Below are 18,030 nucleotides of genomic sequence, written 5' to 3' on the forward strand. Positions count from 1 at the left end.
AGTTCTTCTACATGACAATGAAGAATATTTTTTTTCTCTCTTTTTTTCTTTTGTGTTGATAGCAGTTGGTTTTAGCAATGGAGAAAGATGGAAGCAAATCCGACGTTTCTCTCTCATGGTTTTGAGGAATATGCGGATAGGGAAGAAAACAATTGAAGACCGAATTCAAGAGGAAGCCTTATGTCTGGCGGAAGCATTAAAAAAAACCAATGGTGTTTATTTCTTCATATAATTAACACTAATAGTTTGGGTAGAATAAATGGGATTGTAAATATACTACAAAATATTATGATGGCTGAAGTATCATAGTTTACTTTTTGCTCACATAACAGTAATTAAGAGGTGAAGTGTTTGGAATAACAGTCTTTTAAAATACCAGGTTAATTGGGCTTCTCTCATGTGTGCCACTTAGTAACAAGGCCACGCCTAACTGCAAGAGAAACTGGAAAATGTGGTTTACTCTGTGCACAGGAAGAAAAGAACATGGATTTTGGCAATCAGCTATCAGTCTTGCCCACATAAGCTTAAAAATTTAGGTAACTTTTCTAGTCAGTTATTTAAGAACAATACAGGGGTTGCTAATTACCTCCAAAGCATAGGGCTACTATTCACCTCTCATGAAGGAGTGTGGATATAAAGAGATAGACCCGCAGCAGCACAGATCTCTACAGCATGTAGATGTGTGTGTGCACCTGCAGGGCTGGGAGAAGGGGTGGAGGAGAAAGGGGCAGGCAGGGCAGGCAAGGGGTAAGATCTGCATTATAAGATATATGTGGTTTTATAATGTCATGTATTGAATGAATATTTTTATGTATTTAAGTGTCTTTTAAGAACATTATTAGTTGGATAATACAGTAGTCCATTATTTTGGACTTACCAGAGTTTAATTTAACTAATCCTCTATTTTGTCCAGATAGGTTGATTCTAGTTTTTCCTTCTTTTAACATACAGAAGTGCAACCCATATTAATTATTTTAAATCTCTGACAACTTTCTTTGAATAAAATATTTAAATAAAATTAGTCAAGCAATGAAAATTGGGTTTTGGTACATATTATCTGTGAAATGATTTGTATTCTTAATTTGTATTGAAGCAGAACTTGTTATTAACAGTTCAACTTTTCCCATGGTGACTCTTGCTTTCTCTCAACTTCCTGACCTGTGATCATCGAAAATCTGCTTGATTCCACTTAGTTATAGGGACCCAACACACTTGGGGAAGCCCATTTCATCACCAGTAATCCTAACAGTTGGTTGAGCAGAGCTAATTTACATTGTAACTTCTACTTTTTGACCTCAGCTTGTATTTTCCTTCTAGAGTTGTGGTGTTGTGGTTGTCACCACACAGAGGCAGGAGGGACCTACCTCTCATCCAAAATCTGGTTTAGATGCTTACACTAATGATGCCACACAAACACCAATAGGATATGAAAGGTTTATTATTCACACAGTGTTGCTTTTAGTGAAGAACAGGGTGACACCCAACCAGGTCCAAAAATGACATTGGAAGTCCAGATGTCCAAAGTGATGCTTATCCTCAGGAAGAGGATAGTGGCCTGAAGTTTTCTTGGTGATTAGGGGTTAGGCCTGGGTTGAAGATTCCTCTGTGTAGGTCAGGGCTTATGTGGCTTCAACTTCCTGTTTTTGCCAAAGGAGGGGAACCCTTAGGCATTTTTTTTTTTAGCTTGTCCAGATGTGGGTAGAAGGGGAAGAGTTTGGGGTGAGTCTTCAAAACTTCTAGCAAATGAACATCCAGAAATGGAGCCATGCTCTTTATTGCATATAGGAAGCCTATGTCTACCCACAATGTAGTTTTTCAAGTATGTGACTATAATTCCAATTTCTCTCATTATTGTTATCTTTTACAAAAAAAGACAACGAAAATTTTGAACTGTTTTGTAATGTTCTATTTCAAGTTTGTTTAGTATTTTGATTTTCTCTTTATGTTGTTTAGTTTTCTGTTGGTATTGTGAAGACATATCAAGACTATTAAATCCCATACATTAAAATATATTTTAAATGGCCTCTTTTTATTTTGTATTCTGTCTTGTGAATTAGAACATTTTGGAAAACAATGTAAATAGGAGACTTCTTGGGGCAAAATTATCAAATAAACTGGACTGGATTAGACAGTTTTATTTGGAGAAATGCAGCACATTTTATTTTAGGCATTTTAAGTTTATAGTAATGGTGGCATGTCTAGGTAGTTTTTATTTCTAAAAGATCTTAGAAGTCAATCATTTCCAATTATTTTAAGCAGTCAATTCTAGATTCATATGAAAATTGTGTACTAACTTCTGACTGGTATTTTTTGTAGCATCTCCCTGTGATCCCACCTTTCTTCTGGGTTGTGTTCCCTGCAATGTCATCAGCTCCATCATTTTCCAGAATCGTTTTGATTACAGGGATCAGAAATTTCTAACCTTGATGAAGTATTTTAATGAAACTTTGAAATTATGAGCAGCCCCTGGATACAGGTAAGGTCAGGGTTCTTATTGAATGTGTAATAGTTTTCTAGCTCATCTATAACTCTGCCTACCCCATCTCTCTGCCCTATATAAAAATGTCCAGTAATGCTTATCAAACTATCATTTGCAACACATTAGTGAGTTATCAAATCAATATTATGTGATGCAATAAAATTGAAAACATGAAATAAGGTAGAATAGAAAAAATATAATCTCAGAGTGCTTCATTTATAGCAAGATTTGTTTTGATAATTTTTTTGTGTTGTTTTTAGATCCTCAGATATAGAGGGTAGTGATTTAAGATGTATTTCTTATTAAAGTACATGGTCAGAAAATGTTGGTAACCTATGTTTTATAATCATTAACCACTAAAATTCTATACCGATCATAAGGTCAAGATGTGTCGTACCTTCAGAGGACCCTAGAGAAAAAATAGTCTACTGTTTCTCAGTTACTGGAATGGGAAACTGACTCGGAGCTATTAGGCATATTTTTCAAAATATCCTAGCTAAGACAATGAACAAACAATATCTAGAATCTAGATTTCCCAATTCCTGATTCTCTATCTAGTTCGTTTCAAGCTACCAGTCTGAATACATGATATTGATGCCTTCCAAGTATATTAGGTCATTAGGGTATTGTCTAAAGCTTGTTCTGGTAGGCTCTAGGATCAGCAAAAGTATGAGTTGGAAAATATGCATTCTTCAGGGTGGAATGCCTAAATTATGGATATATATATATATGTGTGTGTGTGTGTGTGTGTGTGTGTGTGTGTGTGTGTGTGTATGTGGGCCAGTGTTTAGTGAATGAATCAATGAAAGATTCTTCCTTTCAGCTCTACAATGCTTTCCCCTTTTTATGGGTTCTCCCAGGAAGTCATAATGTGGTATTTAAAAATTATGCTATCCAAAGAAGTTTGATTTTGGAGAAAGTAAAAGAACATCAAGAATCTCTGGACATGAATAATCCTCAAGACTTTATTGACTACTTTCTGATTAAAATGGAAAAGGTAATTCGTGCATTACTGCTTGTCCACATGAATATTATATAGTACTATAAATGCTTAACCGTCCATAGAACATAAATTTACATATTTACTAGCAATTCTCACCAACATGCTTATAAGCAAGAACATTCCCTTGAACAAATCAACTGTAACACATATCATTTAAGCCTCCAAAGCACTGGTTCCACCCACCGGAATATCAACTAACCCGATAGTTCCATTAGCGTACATAGTACATTTTATTATTGATCGGACATAGCACATTACAGTCGAGCATACCCAATTCAATTCTCGCCAATACGGATATAATGTGATATTGATTTGCCACTTTATCTGTGTGGGTGATGTGACTCATGGATATGCTTTGATTTTCCTGGTGAAACTGAGATATGAAAAGAAATGCTCTGTCCTAAAGTTTATTCATTGTGCAACCTATTACCTGTGTAAGCCATATTGAGTATCTTGGGATATTTCTAAGTTCTCACTCAAAGAGACTTAGGTTTTATGTTTACCAGGTTGAAGCTGGTTTTTCATCTGGGGGCAGATCAAAACACACAAACACACACATGCACACATCCATTCAAGACTGGTAATAACATATCATGATTCCTTGAATAGAACATGTAACAAATGAGGGAACACAGGAATGGATAGGACCCAGAAAGACTTACTTTTGGAAAATCTCTAAGAAATATTCATTTACAGATGAGGTAGGTTTGAGGAAATTCTGACTTAAACAGGGAGGAGAAAATAGCTCTAGGAGATGATTAGTGTAGTTACCAAGTTTGTGAAATTTTCAAAGAGGCTATCTTTATTGTAATTGAGGAACAGTGGTGTGTGTAATTGTGTCTGGAGTTGGTTCCTTCTGCTGGGTTTGTGGTCTCGCTGACTTCAAGAATGAAGCCATGGACCTTCACGGTGAGTGTTATAGCTCTTAAAAGTGGCACAGACCCAAAGAGTGAGCAGCAGCAAGATTTAGTGTGAAGAGTGAAAGAACAAAGCTTCCACAGTGTGGAAGGGGACCTGAGCAGGTTGTCATTGCTGGCTGGGGTGGCCAGCTTTTACTCCCTTATTTGTTCCTTCCCATGTTTCATTTCTGTCCTATCAGAGTGCCCCTTTTTCAGTCCTCCCCACTATTGGCTACTTTTAGACTCCTGCTGATTGGTGTGTTTTAGAGAGTGCTGATTGGTGCATTTTACAGAGTGGTGATTGGCCCATTTTACAGAGCGCTGATTGGTGCCTTTTACAGAGTGCTGATTGGTGCATTTTACAATCCTCTTGCTAGCTACAGAGCGCTGATTGGTGCATTTTTACAGAGTGCTGATTGGTATGTTTTTACAGGGCACTGATTGGTGCATTTTACAATCCTCTTGTAAGGCAGAAAAGTTTTCCAAGTCCCCACTTGAGGCAGGAAGTCCAGCTGGCTTTACCTCTCAATCCCCACTCTAAACAGGACACACCAACTGCTGCTGGGGATTAGGCGATGACCGTTCTAACTACTTCCTGATGGAGAGGGGTGAAGAAGAGGCCCTGCAGTTGTAGTGTCCTGCCGAGGGGAACTCTTTAGGCCAGTCAAGGGGCCAGTGGGTTGGTCCAGGGGCCCTTTGTAGAAGTTGTGACTTGAGCTCACTTGGGGTTCCATTTGTAAGATCATCTGTAGCTTGATGGCCTCGATCCTGGAGGAAACAAATTTGACAAGGAGGTTAAAAATACAGTGTCTAAAGGTGAGTAATAGCAAGATGGGTGTCACGGGACCTAGAGAGGGGAGAAGCCATGTGGCTCAACTCCAGAGGTTGGCATAAGAGTTTGAAATGCGTTGTCTGATTTCAGAAGCCTTTTCCTGTAAATGCCTGGTGGCATCCCTTACTATCCCTGACTGGTTAGTGTAAAAACAATACTCTTCCCCTCAGAAGTTGCAGAGTCCTCCTTTCTCAGCAGTGAGGAGGTCTAGGCCTCAGCAGTTTTGGAGAATCACTGCTGCCAAATAGTCTATTTGGGATTATAGAGTAAGGATAGATTTTGTTTCTTGCAAACTGAGTAATTCTTTGAGAGTGTGTGGTAGTAGGATAATGAAGTAGGTAAACTGGCTATTCCAGTTCCTGTAGCAGTGGCCATTCCTAACCCTATAAGTAGGGGTATTAGTTGTATGGCCCTGTGCTGATGGACTCGAGCTTTGAGGGGCACTGATAGGGTCTGATTTCCTGGGACATTGTCAGTGTTGGGGCTTAGGAAGACTAAGGTGCAGGTGCCTGTCCAGTTGGTGGGCAGGCAAATATATGTTGAAGTTCCACATAAGAAGAATATACCTTGGCTGGGTAGACAGAACTGGTTGTGTATGTTAAAAAGGTGTGTGAGTTTGTTGTGTTAGTTTCCTTGAGTGTTTCATTTGCCTTCTCAACCTTCCATGAGGATTGTGGCCTCCAGGTGCAGTGAAGGTGATACTGTATCCCTAGCGCCCTGGAAATTCCCTGAGTTATTGTGGCTTTAAAAGCCAGATGATTGTTGCTTTGTAAGCTTTGGGGAAGTCCAAATCTAGGAATTATTTCATGAATTAGGACTTTACTTCCCGAGCCTTCTCTGTCTTGCAGAGGAGGGCTTCTATCCAATTTGTAAAGGTATAAACACAGACCAACAAGTATTGAAATCCCTTTGACTTAGGCATATGGGTGAAGTCTAACTGCCAGTCCTCTCCTGTCCTCTCCTTGATAGTGACCTATTCTTTTTTCCCCCAGAGGGGCCTTACAATGGACCAAAGGCTTATTCTTTTGGCACCCCTCACAGGCTTTGACTACTTGTCAGATGGTCTGGAGGAGATTTGGCCTTGTAAATAGGGATTTGGCCATTTTATGAGTATTTTCAATACCCATATGAAAAGTTTGATGGAGGGTCTTAAGTATTTTTCACTGGCTGGCTTTGGGTATGAGTACCTTTCCCTCTTCTGTCATTAACCACCCCAAGGGGAGAAAACTATGCCCCCGTGTAAGTCCCCATTCTGTTTTGTTCGGGGAATACTGGGGCTTAATCTCTTGGAGAGGGTTGTTTCATACCAAGGGTCCTACTATAGGTATTTCTAATGTGAGGTTCCACCTGGCAGCAATCTTTGCCTCAGCGTCTGCTCAGCAGTTTCCTTCTGCCTTTTCTCCTTCACCTTTTTGATTTCTTCGGCATTGTAAGACTGACGCCTCCTTGGGTTTTTGTGCTGTGTGCAATAACTCCATGATTTCTTTGTGGTATTTAATGGGGATTCCCCCAGAGGTTAGGAACTCCCTTTCTTTCCATAATGCAGCATGGGCATGTAGGATTAGATAAGCATACTTGCTATCTGTATACACATTTATTCTTTTTTCCTTTCCTAGTTCTAATGCTCGGGTAAGTGCCACTAGTTCTGCTAACTGGGCACTGGTTCCTGAGGAAGAGGCTTATTTTCAAGTACTGTTACATTACTAACTATGGCATAACCTGCCCTTCGTATTCCATTCTCCACAAATGAACTTCCACTGGTATATAGGTGAAGGTCAGGATTAGCTAAGGGGTCTTCTAAAAGATCCTCTTGGGCGGCCTAAGTCTGGGCCACAATTTGTTGGCAGTCATGTTCCATTGGTTCTGCATCCTCTGGGAGAAAAGTAGCAGGGTTGAGGACCGCACTTGTGCGTATTAGTGGTCCCTCAAGGAGTGGCACCTGGTGTCTAAGCAGGCGGTTCTCTGATAGCCATAAACTTCCTTTGGCACCTAGTATGCCATTTACATCATAAGTAGTCCAGATGGTGAGATCCTTTCCTTGTATTATTTTGGTAGCCTCTGATACTAAGATGGCCACCACCGCAACTACCTGTAAACAGTGAGACCAGCATTTTGCTACTAGATCACAGTGGCTCATGCCTGTAATCCCAACACTTAGGGAGGCCAAGGTGGGCGGACCACCTGAGGTCAGTAGTTTAAGACCAGCCTGGCCAACATCGTGAAACCCCACATCTACTAAAAATACAAAAATTAGCCAGATGTGGTACAAAAATTAGCCGGATGTGGTGTCATGCGTCTGTAATCCCAGCTACTTGGGAGGCTGAGGCAGGATAATTACTTGAACCCAGGAGGCAGAGGTTGCAGTGAGCCTATATCACACCACTGCACTCCAGCCTGGGTGACAGAGCAAGACTCTGTCTCAAGGAAAAAAAAAAAAAGGAAATTACAGAGGAACTGATTGGTTCTAGTGGGTGAGAAAGTGAAGAATCAGAAAGTACTTGAAAGCTTGTAACTCTGATTTTATTTTAACAGTTTGAAGCAATCCTAACAGTTCACCTAACATTATTTTCATCCATAGCACACTCTAATGTGTGCCTTAATTTGCCGGGTACTGATGTTATATGGGATAGTATTGTGTTAGCTGAAAACCTTTTTATTTCTTAAGTAATTTTAACATGTCACTGCTAGGAAAGACACAATAAACATTCTGAATTTACCATGGACAACTTGATTGCTACCATATGGGATCTGCTTACTGAAGGAACAGAGACAACAAGCACCACAGTGAGATATGGACTCTTGCTCCTGCTGAAGCACCCTGAGATCTCAGGTATGATCACAGATGATGGGCAGGATCAAATTTTAGATAGAAACTGACAGAAAATACTGGTAACCACCCCACCATTTACCTGCCGACACAATGTACAAGAAAATTTTTTATCATTAGTACATCTCCCTACCATTGAGTGGATTCAATTCAAATTAGTTCCTAGTATAAAAAGAGAATAAGTGTTTAAATAATGATAGGAATTTGAAGGGCAGAGGTCATTATTCTCTCTGCTATGGTGCAGGATTCTTGATTTGAGTTGGAACAGATGCAGTAACAGAGTTGTCTCAGGATCTGGAGAAAACTAGCCTCTCTCATTCCTTCAAAATATCTCACTGATGTGCCTTCCATGTTTAGATAAATATGTTTTTGTCAAAAGATGTTTCTACCCAAATGCATTTGGAATGTAGGGATTCACTCAATAAAGTTATAATCTTTCTCCACCAAACAACTCACTCTCAAGAGTTACGCACCCCTTCCCAAAGTGATTTTCTAGAACACCCTTTTGGATAAACAACATTTTTCCTCATAAACATAACTTGTCTTTCAAATTCAACTTTTTCATTTTTCTACCTCTTTTTTATTGAGTCTTAATCTAAGAGGATGTTCCTTTCACTACTGTATCATGTTTTGTGATTTGGTGCATTGAGACATATTTACTATGATTAAACCTCATGAAGCTTATCTCCATGATATCAGCACCAATTTTTTCCACTTTATTTAAGGTCCTGTTGCCCTCCCATTATAAGTAGGAGATGTTTTCTAAGTACTGAAATTTAGAAGCATAGCCACAACATTATTTTGCTACCTTGTGAGATATGGTGCTTCTGTTTTTCTTTCATTTGACATAGTCTTTGTCAGCCAAATAACTTCCCTAGCTTCTGTATGACCTATGTCGATTATAACCAGAATTAGTACATGACATTCTTCCCCAAACCTTTTAAGCTTTTGCACATTGCAAACACCCAACCTGTGTTATATTTCCTATCACTTCCATTTTTGTTTTCCATTTGGATTTTTTCTTAAGTCATGTCCATGTATATATTTTTTTCTTTCTATATGCATCCCTTACTATGCCATTCTACTGAGAATTTCAATTTTTTAGCTAGTTCCTGACCACTTTCTATCCCCCCTCTCTTCTATATAAAACTCTATCCTCTTGGCCTGAGAAGGGGATATTTAAAACATGCCTCAGATTTGTTTTTATTTTTGATGGCTATCAAACTACAGAATTTGCACCTTCTATTACAAAGGCACATTTTTCAGGTAGTACATGAATAACATTTAAGTAAAGCAGCAGTGGGGCATTGTTATTTTGAAAACTGAGCTATAGACTTTAATAGCAGTGGCTTTGAATTCTGATTCTACTAATAGGGGGCTTGTTTGACTTTCAGACACATGATTACTCTCCATATCTCTGGTCCCTTATCTCTTCAAGGGGGATAAAATGGGAAAGACCACATATTCCCTGTGCATCCTTAGGAAACTTTATTTGCTTCTGTGGACTTGTTTCTTTGTAAAAAACATGAAATAACACCTAACACGTAGAAGTTTTTGAAGAATTATAAAGTAATATAATGAAAAGTGCAGTATGTCTGTCCTATGTGATTAATAGCTTCTAAATAAATGTTAACTTCTTAGTTTTCTGCGCTGTCAAGTAAATATCTTTTATTTTTCTATTTATTAAGCATTTTCTGAACTGCACTGTGTAGTTCTAAGATTATTGAAACTTACTGAATCTTAAATATTTATGATAAAATTGGCATACACAAAATGGCTTAACTACATGGCTTCTCAGCGATTCTTCAAGATCGCAAATCTTTGAGTCTGTCAAGAAAAAGTACACAGAGTAGAGAATCAGAGTTGAGAACTGAATGTTGTGATGCAATTTTATTTCATACCTGCATACATTTAAGTATCTAATAAGCTTTCAGTTTGCCGAAGAAATGCAAACTGTTCCTTTTTTTCTCATGTGAAGGTAGTGACACATAATTTTCCATCTGCCCATCTCCAACTACAATGAGACAATGATGAAGGAATCAAATAAATTGTACTTCAAGTTTTTTCATTTCACGTAAATTCTGATTTCTGCCTTGCCAGCTAAAGTGCAGGAAGAAATTGATCATGTGGTTGGCAAAAATCGAAGTCCTTGCATGCAGGACAGGAGCCGCCTGCCCTACACGGATGCCATGGTGCATGAGATCCAGAGATATATTAACCTTGCCCCCACCAGCATACCCCATGCTGTGACTCAAGACATTCGTTTTAGAGAATACCTTATTCTGAAGGTGAGAGATATTATGTCTATATCCTTCCTTAGGAGTCTTAGACCATCAAATATCATAGCAGTGGAACTGTATATTGCCTAAACTTTTACAGGTATGGCACAGTCATAACTTAGGCATTCTACCCTGTGAACACAAACTTCTTTCCTTCTAGTTTTTGATGCAAGTTTCTAAATATGATAGTGCTTTGACTCCCACAGGATTTTCTGTGGTTTGAAAGCTCCACACTGTGCCTGTCCATTAGCCCAATGTGCTATTGTACTCCTTTCAATTTTCTGTTTTATTACTCTTACCAATTAACCGGTATCTTATATCCCCACCTCCTTCTCTACTCTCCCTATCATTTACTTGTGAAAAGTCCAGTACAAACATCTCCTTCCTCCCTGCCTTATTTTTGGCTACTGATCCTTGCTATAAAAGACCATGCAGCCCAGCAGATCGATACTGTTAGCATCCACCCCAAAAATGTCGGTTTAATTTTCATCAATGCCAAATGTATTGTCAATCTTACCCAACAATCCTGCTTTATAATCTAACTCAGCTTGTTTCACCATGCTTCACAATGACTTTCAACCTTGAACTCTTTCCAGCCTTTCATCTTCTTTTTATTAGGCGACCAGCTTTTCCTCCATCTTACAGAAAAAAAATCAGTCATTGGAAGTGGACTCCTCTACTGCCTCCCAGTAGATTTACATACATGACTACATTCACACCCTTTGATTCTCTTTCATGTCAGATGCTGTGACAGAGGGCTGTCTTTTGATCTAATATAAGCTGTTTTAACTGTGGCATGGATCTCTTCTCTCTTACTTTTCCAGTTTTCCTCCTTAAATAATTATTGCTTCTTCCTTCCTCTTCATCGTCTCCCCTCTTGCTGGCTCGTTTTTATCAGCCTGTGAGCATGATCAATTCTCTGTCTTTTTACAATTTATGATTGACACATTATAATTGTACATATTTTTGGAGAACAACATGATGTTTTGAAATGTGTGAGCTGTGTAATGATTAAATCAGGATAATTAGTATCTCTGTCACCTTAAACATTTATCATTTATTTGTGATGACAGCATTCAAGAACCTCTTAGCTATTTTGAAGCTATTAGTCCGTTTTTGTCCTGCTGATAAAGACATACCTCAGACTGGACAATTTACAAAAGAAAGAGGTTTATTGGACTTACAGTTCCACATGGCTGGAGAGGCCTCACAATCATGTTGGGAGACAAGGAGGAGCAAGTTACATCTTACATGGATGGCAGCAGGCAAAAATTGAGCTTAGGCAGAGAACCTCCCATTTTTAAAACCATCAGATCTCATGAGACCCACTCACTATCACAAAAACAGCATGGAAAAGATCCAATCCCATGATTCTGTCATATCCCACCAGGTCCCTTCCACAAAATGTGGGAATTATGGGAGCTACAAGATGAGATTTGGATGGGGATACAGAGCCAAACCATATCATTCTGCCCCTGGCTCCTCCAAAATCTCATGTCTTCACATTTCGAAACCAATCATGCCTTCCCAACAGCCCCACAGTCTTAACTCATTTCAGCATTAACTCAGAAGTCCGCAGTCCAAAGTCTCATACAAGATAAGACAAGTCCCTTCACCTATGAACTTGTAAAAACAGAATCAAGTTAGTTACTTCCTAGATACAATGGGGTTACAGACATTGGGTAAATACAGCCATTCCAAATAGGAGAAATTGGCCAAAAAGGGCTACAGGCCCCATGCTAGACTGAAATTCAGCAGGGCGGTCACATCTTAAACCTCCAAAATGATCTCCTTTGACTCCGTGTGTCACATCCAGGTCACGCTGATATAAGACGTAGGTTCCCATAGTCTTGGGCAGCTCTGCCCTTGTAGCTTTTCAGGGTACAGTCTCCCTCCCAGCTGCCTTCGTGGGCTGGTGTTGAGTGTCTACACCTTTTCCAGGTGCATGGTGCATGCTGTCAGTGGAGCTACCATTCTGGAGTCTGGAGGATGGTAGCCCTCTTTTCACAGCTCCACTAGGTGGTGCCCAGTAGGGACTCTGTGTGTGGGGGGATCCCACCCATATTTCCCTTCTGCACTGCCCTAATAGAGGTTCTCCATGAGGACCCTGTCCCTACAGCAGACTTCTGCTTGGACATCCAGACATTTCCATATATCTTCTGAAATGTAGGCAGAGGTTCCCAAATCTCAGTTCTTTTTTTTTTTTTTTTTTTTTTTACTTTTTATTTATTTTATTTTATTTTTTTTATTATACTTTAAGTTCTAGGGTACATGTGCTCAACGTGCAGGTTTGTTACATATGTATACATGTGCCATGTTGGTGTGCTGCACCCATTAACTCGTCATTTACATTAGGTATATCTCCTAATGCTATGCCTCCCTGCTACCACCTCCCCACAATAGGACCCGGTGTGTGATGTTCCCCTTCCTGTGTCCAAGTGATCTCATTGTTCGGTTCCCACCTGTGAGTGAGAACATGCGGTATTTGGTTTTCTGTTCTTCTGATAGTTTGCTGAGAATGATGGTTTCCAGCTGCATCCATGTCCCTACAAAGGACATGAACTCATCCTTTTTTATGGCTGCATAGTATTCCATGGTATATATGTGCCACATTTTCTTTCTTTTTTTTTTTTTATTATACTTTAAGTTCTAGGGTACATGTGCATAACGTGCAGGTTTGTTACATATGTATACTTGTGCCATGTTGGTGTGCTGCACCCATCAACTCGTCAGCACCCATCAATTCATCATTTATATCATGTATAACTCCCCAATGCAATCCCTCCCTCCTCCCCCCTCCCCATGATAGGCCCCAGTGTGTGATGATCCCCTTCCCGAGTCCAAGTGATCTCATTGTTCAGTTCCCACCTATGAGTGAGAACATGCGGTATTTGGTTTTCTGTTCTTGTGATAGTTTGCTAAGAATGATGGTTTCCAGCTGCATCCATGTCCCTACAAAGGACGCAAACTCATCCTTTTTGATGGCTGCATAGTATTCCATGGTGTATATGTGCCACATTTTCTTAATCCAGTCTGTCACAGATGGACATTTGGGTTGATTCCAAGTCTTTGCTATTGTGAATAGTCCACAATAAACATACGTGTGCATGTGTCTTTGTAGTAGAATAATTTATAATCCTTTGGGTATATACCCAGTAGTGGGATGGCTGGGTCATATGGTACATCTAATTCTAGATCCTTGAGGAATTGCCATACTGTTTTCCATAATGGTTGAACTAGTTTACAATCCCACCAACAGTGTAAAAGTGTTCCTATTTCTCCACATCCTCTCCAACACCTGTTGTTTCCTGACTACTTAATGATTGCCATTCTAACTGGTGTGAGATGGTATCTCATTGTGGTTTTGATTTGCATTTCTCTGATGGCCAGTGATGCTGAGCCTTTTTTCATGTGTCTGTTGGCTGTGGGAATGTCTTCTTTTGAGAAATGTCTGTTCATATCCTTTGCCCACTTTTTGATGGGGTTGTTTGTTTTTTTCTTGTATATTTGTTTGAGTTCTTTGTAGATTCTGGATATTAGCCCTTTGTCAGATGAGTAGGTTGCAAAAATTTTCTCCCATTCTGTAGGTTGCCTGTTCACTCTGATGGTAGTTTCTTTTGCTGTGCAAAAGCTCTTTAGTTTAATGAGATCCCATTTGTCAATTTTGGCTTTTGCTGCCGTTGCTTTTGGTGTTTTAGACATGAAGTCCTTGCCCATGCCTATGTCCTGAATGGTACTACCTAGATTTTCTTCTAGGGTTTTTATGGTATTAGGCCTAACATTTAAGTCTCTAATCCATCTTGAATTAATCTTCGTATAAGGGATAAGGAAAGGATCCAGTTTCAGCTTTCTACTTATGGCTAGCCAATTTTCCCAGCACCATTTATTAAATAGGGAATCCTTTCCCCATTTCTTGTTTCTCTCAGGTTTGTCAAAGATCAGATGGCTGTAGATGTGTGGTATTATTTCTGAGGACTCTGTTCTGTTCCATTGGTCTATATCTCTGTTGTGGTACCAGTACCATGCTGTTTTGGTTACTGTAGCCTTGTAGTATAGTTTGAAGTCAGGTAGCGTGACGCCTCCAGCTTTGTCCTTTTGACTTAGGATTGTCTTGGCAATGCGGGCTCTTTTTTGGTTCCATATGAACTTTAAAGCCTTTTTTTCCAATTCTGTGAAGAAAGTCATTGGTAGCTTGATGGGGATGGCATTGAATCTATAAATCACCTTGGGCAGTATGGCCATTTTCACGATATTGATTCTTCCTATCCATGAACATGGTATGTTCTTCCATTTGTTTGTGTCCTCTTTGATTTCACTGAGCAGTGGTTTGTAGTTCTCCTTGAAGAGGTCCTTTACATCCCTTGTAAGCTGGATTCCTAGGTATTTTATTCTCTTTGAAGCAATTGTGAATGGAAGTTCATTCCTGACTTGGCTCTCTGCTTGTCTGTTACTGGTGTATAAGAATGCTTGTGATTTTTGCACATTAATTTTGTATCCTGAGACTTTGCTGAAGTTGCTTATCAGCTTAAGGAGATTTTGGGCTGAGACGATGGGGTTTTCTAAATATACAATCATGTCATCTGCAAACAGGGACAATTTGACTTCTTCTTTTCCTAACTGGATACCCTTGATTTCTTTCTCTTGCCTGATTGCCCTAGCCAGAACTTCCAACACTATGTTGAATAGGAGTGGTGAGAGAGGGCATCCCTGTCTTGTGCCAGTTTTCAAAGGGAATTTTTCCAGTTTTTGCCTATTCAGTATGATATTAGCTGTGGATTTGTCATAAATAGCTCTTATTATTTTGAGGTACGTTCCATCAATACCGAATTTATTGAGCGTTTTTAGCATAAAGGGCTGTTGAATTTTGTCAAAAGCCTTTTCTGCATCTATTGAGATAATCATGTGGTTCTTGTCTTTGGTTCTGTTTATATGCTGGATTACGTTGATTGATTTGCGAATGTTGAACCAGCCTTGCATCCCAGGGCTGAAGCCCACTTGATCATGGTGGATAAGCTTTTTGATGTGCTGCTGAATCCGGTTTGCCAGTATTTTATTGAGAATTTTTGCATCGATGTTCATCAGGGATATTGGTCTAAAATTCTCTTTTTTTGTTGTGTCTCTGCCAGGCTTTGGTATCAGGATGATGTTGGCCTCATAAAATGAGTTAGGGAGGATTCCCTCTTTTTCTATTGATTGGAATAGTTTCAGAAGGAATGGTACCAGCTCCTCCTTGTACCTCTGGTACAATTCAGCTGTGAATCCATCTGGTCCTGGACCTTTTTTCGTGGGTAGGCTATTAATTGTTGCCTCGATTTCAGAGCCTGCTATTGGTCTATTCAGGGATTCAACTTCTTCCTGGTTTAGTCTTGGGAGAGTGTAAGTGTCCAGGAAATTATCCATTTCTTCTAGATTTTCTAGTTGATTTGCGTAGAGGCATTTATAGTATTCTCTGATGGTTGTTTGTATTTCTGTGGGGTCAGTGGTGATATCCCCTTTATCATTTTTTATTGCGTCTATTTGATTCCTCTCTCTTTTCTTCTTTATTAGTCTTGCTAGCGGTCTGTCAATTTTGTTGATCTTTTCAAAAAACCAACTCCTGGATTCATTGATTTTTTGGAGGGTTTTTTGTGACTCTATCTCCTTCAGTTCTGCTCTGATCTTAGTTATTTCTTGCCTTCTGCTAGCTTTTGAATGTGTTTGCTCTTGCTTTTCTAGTTCTTTTAATTGTGATGTTAGAGTGTCAATTTTAGATCTTTCCTGCTTTCTCTTGTGGGCATTTAGTGCTATAAATTTCCCTCTACACACTGCTTTAAATGTGTCCCAGAGATTCTGGTATATTGTATCTTTGTTCTCATTGGTTTCAAAGAACATCTTTATTTCTGCTTTCATTTCGTTATGTACCCAGTAGTCATTCAGGAGCAGGTTGTTCAAATTCCATGTAGTTGAGCGGTTTTGATTGAGTTTCTTAGTCCTGAGTTCTAGTTTGATTGCACTGTGGTCTGAGAGACAGTTTGTTACAATTTCTGTTCTTTTACATTTGCTGAGGAGTGCTTTACTTTCAATTATGTGGTCAATTTTGGAATAAGTGTGATGTGGTGCTGAGAAGAATGTATATTCTGTTGATTTGGGGTGGAGAGTTCTATAGATGTCTATTAGGTCCGCTTGTTGCAGAGATGAGTTCAATTCCTGGATATCCTTGTTAACTTTCTGTCTCGTTGATCTGTCTAATGTTGACAGTGGAGTGTTGAAGTCTCCCATTATTATTGTATGGGAGTCTAAGTCTCTTTGTAGGTCTGTAAGGACTTGCTTTATGAATCTGGGTGCTCCTGTATTGGGTGCATATATATTTAGGAGAGTTAGCTCTTCCTGTTGAATTGATCCCTTTACCATTATGTAATGGCCTTCTTTGTCTCTTTTGATCTTTGATGGTTTAAAGTCTGTTTTATCAGAGACTAGGATTGCAACCCCTGCTTTTTTTTGTTCTCCATTTGCTTGGTAGATCTTCCTCCATCCCTTTATTTTGATCCTATGTATGTCTCTGCATGTGAGATGGGTCTCCTGAATACAGCAGACTGATGGGTCTTGACTCTTTATCCAATTTGCCAGTCTGTGTCTTTTCATTGGAGCATTTAGTCCATTAACATTTAAGGTTAATATTGATATGTGTGAACTTGATCCTGCCATTATGATATTAACTGGTTATTTTGCTCGTTAGTTGATGCAGTTTCTTCCTAGCCTCGATGGTCTTTACATTTTGGCATGTTTTTGTGATGGCTGGTACCGGTTGTTCCTTTCCATGTTTAGTGCTTCCTTCAGGGTCTCTTGTAAGGCAGGCCTGGTGGTGACAAAATTTCTACGTATTTGCTTATCTGTAAAGGATTTTATTTCTCCTTCACTGATGAAACTTAGTTTGGCTGGATATGAAATTCTGGGTTTAAAATTCTTTTCTTTTTTTTTTTTTTTTTTTGAGACGGAGTCTCGCTCTGTCGCCCAGGCTGGAGTGCAGTGGCCGGATCTCAGCTCACTGCAAGCTCCGCCTCCCGGGTTCCCGCCATTCTCCTGCCTCAGCCTCCAAGTAGCTGGGACTACAGGCGCCCGCCACCTCGCCTGGCTAGTTTTTTGTATTTTTTTAGTAGAGACAGGGTTTCACCGTGTTAGCCAGGATGGTCTCGATCTCCTGACCTCGTGATCCGCCCATCTCGGCCTCCCAAAGTGCTGGGATTACAGGCTTGAGCCACCGCGCCTGGCCTAAAATTCTTTTCTTTAAGAACGTTGAATATTGGCCCCCACTCTCTTCTGGCTTGTAGAGTTTCTGCCGAGAGATCTGCTGTTAGTCTGATGGGCTTCCCTTTGTGGGTAACCCGACCTTTCTCTCTGGCTTTCCTGAAGATTTTTTCCTTCATTTCAACTTTGGTGAATCTGGCAATTATGTGTCTTGGAGTTGCTCTTCTGGAGGAGTATCTTTGTGGCGTTCTCTGTATTTCCTGAATTTGAATGTTGGCCTGCCCTACTAGGTTGGGGAAGTTCTCCTGGATGATATCCTGCAGAATGTTTTCCAACTTGGTTCCATTTTCCCCCTCACTTTCAGGCACCCCAATCAGACGTAGATTTGGTCTTTTTACATAATCCCATACTTCTTGCAGGCTTTGTTCATTTCTTTTTCTTCTTTTTTCTTTTGGTTTCTCTTCCCGCTTCATTTCATTCATTTGAT

General features: G+C 39.7%; 2 protein-coding genes across 2 annotated transcripts in view; both read left to right on the forward strand.

Annotated features, from left to right (window-relative positions):
- The window catches only part of LOC117069747 (cytochrome P450 2C3-like), a 66,407-nt gene that overhangs the window by 5,899 nt on the left and 42,478 nt on the right, over positions 1 to 18,030 (forward strand). The window lies entirely within an intron of this gene.
- LOC117069809 (cytochrome P450 2C3-like) lies at positions 131 to 10,409 on the forward strand. The gene is given in 6 exon segments (XM_033188263.1): positions 131 to 182; positions 2,317 to 2,439; positions 2,442 to 2,476; positions 3,303 to 3,476; positions 7,902 to 8,043; positions 10,141 to 10,409. Coding segments are annotated over 6 exon segments (795 nt in total).

Source organism: Trachypithecus francoisi, unplaced genomic scaffold (assembly GCF_009764315.1).
Source record: "Trachypithecus francoisi isolate TF-2019V2 unplaced genomic scaffold, Tfra_2.0 Contig01579, whole genome shotgun sequence".
NCBI lineage: Eukaryota > Metazoa > Chordata > Mammalia > Primates > Cercopithecidae > Trachypithecus > Trachypithecus francoisi.